At 52.8% G+C, this 3692-nt stretch overlaps 1 protein-coding gene across 1 annotated transcript in view; it reads right to left on the bottom strand.

The window, feature by feature from the left end:
- LOC138399450 (speedy protein E4-like) overlaps positions 1-3168 on the bottom strand; it is a 4453-nt gene extending 1285 nt beyond the window's left edge. Inside the window, exons 1-4 of the mRNA XM_069493861.1 lie at positions 2967-3168; positions 1799-2014; positions 1419-1616; positions 1-43 (exon numbers count right to left, since the gene is read on the bottom strand). The exon at positions 1-43 is cut by the window's left edge and continues 16 nt beyond it. Of these exons, the coding sequence (XP_069349962.1) occupies positions 1-43; positions 1419-1616; positions 1799-2014; positions 2967-3168 (659 nt within the window). The remainder of the gene's footprint in view (positions 44-1418; positions 1617-1798; positions 2015-2966) is intronic.
- Between the last annotated feature and the right edge of the window lie 524 nt (positions 3169-3692).

Below are 3692 nucleotides of genomic sequence, written 5' to 3'. Positions count from 1 at the left end.
AGGAAAATGTCAGCTTCCAGGAAGCTCTGGATAGCGGGATCCTCTGCAAAGGAAGGAAGACGCACGCGATGGGGCCTGGAGCAGCCCTTCCGGGAGGACTGAGCGTGGGCTGTGGGGTGGTTCAGAGGGAAGGAGGAAAACTAAACTTCTCCCCGTTCCTTGGTCTCATGGCAAGGGGACCAACTGCCTTTCCTCTAGGAAAGCTACGAGCCTTGGTATCGGTCACAGCAGTTATTTCTTCCACTGGCACGCACATACTGAGTTTCAACTGAGGGATTCAAATTTTGCTATTGTTATTTAGTCCTCAACGCAGTCACAATTGGATGTGATCCATTTACTCACTTTGGAGATGTGAACCGGCTCTCAAAGTGTAACAAATTTTCCTCAGCCCCAAAGCTTGGATGTGGCTTCTGGCCACTGTGACACCTCAGCCTGTCACATCATCATGTTGTGACTGTGCCAGGCTTCCCTGCACCACTGCTAACTGAGCACCTGGGCCGTGGTGGGGCTCAGTGGGCATCACGCCTCCCTGCAGATCATGAGCTGGCCTCCCCTCCCCAGGAGCCTCCTCTGTGATTCAAGGTGTCCTCTGAACGGGCCAAGGTCACTCCCCTCTCTGCCTCTTCTCCAGTCAGCCCGGCCACACTCAGTCCCATCTCTGGGCCCGAAGCCACTTTCTCAGATCTTCTCTGAGCACCCATTTCATAAGGCTCTCCTGCCTTTGCTCACACTCCATCTCTAAGTTTCATACTATTGATTGATTGATTGATTGAGACACGGTCTCGCTCTGTTGCCCTGGTGAGAGTGCAGTGGTGTCATCATGGCTCAGTGCAACCTCAAACTCCTGGGCTCAAGTGATCCTCCTGCCTCAGCCTCCCGTGTAGCTGGGACTACAGGCGTGCGCCACCATGCCCTGCTAATTTTTCTATTTTTAGTAGAGATGCGGTCTTGCTCTTGCTCAGACTGGTCTTGACCTCCTCACCTCAGGTGATCCTCCCACCTTGGCCTCCCAGAGTGCTAGGATTACAGGCATGAGCCACCTCACCTGGCCCTTCATGCCTTTAAAAAAATTTCTTTCTCTACATTTATCACCGACTGAGATCAACCTATGCTGTACATGCTGTTTGTTTCTATGCCCACTTTGAGCATAGAAAGCAAGATCTTGCCTGTTCTTTCATCACTAATCTCTGACATCTTGACTGGTGGGAATCAGTGAATGGGTCTTTGTGGGCAAAGAATGCAGCCCCTGGTGCTTCAGCCGTGAGCTTCTCTTTTCCTTCCCTCCGAGAGCTTGGCCCGTCACACCACACAGAACCAGAGTTGCTCTGCAGCCCTGCCACCTGGACCTCTTTGAGCCCCACGGGAGAGTTGAGCATGTTCCCAGGGCCCCAAGCACCGCACCAGCTCAGAGAACACACCCAGAAGTCGGTAGAAGGCTTCCTGGTCCTCAGGGCGGTAACTGGGTCTTCTCCTCCTGTTCATCCTGAGTTTTGTGCCCTCAACATGATTGACAGTCCATATGTTCCTCCTCTGCCCCCTCTTCCTCCAGGACTTCAGCTTGGAGACAGCTTCTGAGGAGGCTGAACTGGAGGCAGGAGGGCTACTCCCACAGGTAACTGTGGGAACAAAAGGTCCCATGTGAGCATGGACGTGACCCAGCTGGGCAGTCCTGGGCCCTTCCTCACAGCTCACCCTGAAGACGAGACTCTGCCTCGCAAGGACAAGGGACAAGTAGTTACTCAGCACTAACCAACCCTTCCTGCAGGAATGCGGAAATGGAGGGATGATGAGGACACACCTGCCTTCACATCCGCCAGATTCCTTGTCTTCCGGCCCCTCTTCCTCCTGGTTCTCTGCTCAGGGACGGCCGCTGAAGAGGAGGAACCTGAGGCCAGAGGGCTCCTGTTCTGCGGGGCTGCAGGGAGAGAGGGTCCCATGTGATCTTGGGAGGGACCCAGTGGGAAATGCTGAGCTCCTCCTTTCTCATCCACCTTGAGGATTTTGCATGTGACATCTGAGGGGACAAGAGAGGAATGGTCATCATCCCCTTTGCATTTATCTACAAGGGACGTAGGAAAGGAGTTATTTATTTACCTTTCTTTGCCAGGCAGAGGCTGCTGTCCTGTGCCTCTTTACATGGCTCTTGCTGCCTGGAGGACACCTCTATGGAGACAAATGTGGAGCTCTCTGACCTTCTGTCTTCCATAGCTACCAAAGTGAACAACAAGGTGACCTCCTGGCTCACTCTGACACCCCTTCCCAGCCCCCCACAGAAGATGACTCAGAAGAGTCCAGGGAAGAAGGAGAGATGGTGCTCTGGAGGCCAGGGTGAAGGCTGGGCAAACTCACACACCTGCCTTTCCTTCCATGCATGCCCTTCTCTTCCAGCTCTCCTCCGCTGGGTTCTGTTGGCTTGGAGCAGTCTCCGAGGCAGCTGATGTGGCTCTCAGAGGGACCCTGTCTTATCTGGATACGAGAGAAAATGTAAGCGACCCAGCCTGATTCCAACCAGGTTATTTCTTTCTGTGTAACCTGCTTCTTGTGAAACATAACAAATTAAAACTGCAATGACAATAGCTAACAGTTATTTGATTGCTTATTAAACTCTAGATGTTGATCTGTGCACCAAGAATTACCTCAATCCATATAAGCTGTGAGGTACAGTATATAACTTCCATGATTTACAGATGAGAAAACAATGCCTTAATTTGTCTAGGGCTTGTCTCTTGACTGTGGCTGGAGCACTCTGGATTTGGGATTAGAACTTGAGTCTGACGAGTGCTCATGGGAACAATGGCTTGTGGCAGCCACAGTTGAGCCGCAGTTATGTTTCCAGTAGGGCAGGCTGGATGGCCTGACACGCTTACTTTCCATGTCAGCTCTACCTAAATACCCATCCCTATGAGCCACTGTAAATTCATGGGTAATCAAGCCTGGCCCAAAAATATGACCGGAGTGGCGCATACCCATCTGAAAAGGCCCCTGAAGCCGACTGTGGCAGTGCCTGGTCCCCCAGGAAGGCTGATGCCACTGCCGTCTGCCCCATGGCTGGCAGAATGCTCTTCTAGATCCCTGCCATGGTCCGGCGGCTCTCCAGGCTCCCACGGCGGCCATCAGGGCCACGTTCTCCGTGGGAGTCGGCTTTCCTCTCAGCCCTCCCTCCTCCATGTTCACTTATTCTGTCTTTGGTGCACGTTCTCCCCTGCCCTCTCCCTCTAAAATTCAAGACCTGGTTTTATTCATGCTGCACCCCCAGTCACTCATCTGGAGACTCACAGGCCAGCCCTCCCTCATCCCCTGAGACTCCCTGGGGACACAGAGTTCAGAGTCCCAGACTCCGTCCAGCGCGAGAGTGAGTGACACCCACGAGAGTGAGCGCTCTCTCAAGATCCAGGCCCTGGAAGCTGTGCTCTCACTTACCCAGAGCGCAGCCTCACGACAGTGTGAAAAGAGAACTGGCCACAGCCAGGTGTTCAGGATCAAATGGCTTCCAAGATTCCGGAGCACTTGTCCTGATTCACCGGTGACATCACACCATTCCACCAGGAACAGCTCTGGTTTGTAAAGGACACTCATGGAAAAGGCCATGGGCTCACAGGGAAGGGGGCTAGCGTCCTCGTCACCTCTTACCATAAATTTCCTCATCTTGTGTTAAATCAAATCCGTTAATGACTCCAAATGAAAACGATACA

The sequence above is a fragment of the Eulemur rufifrons genome, chromosome 19, assembly GCF_041146395.1.
Source record: "Eulemur rufifrons isolate Redbay chromosome 19, OSU_ERuf_1, whole genome shotgun sequence".
Taxonomy (NCBI): domain Eukaryota; kingdom Metazoa; phylum Chordata; class Mammalia; order Primates; family Lemuridae; genus Eulemur; species Eulemur rufifrons.
The sequence above is the reverse complement of the archived record's forward strand: the minus strand, read 5'-3'. Positions and strand labels throughout refer to the sequence as shown.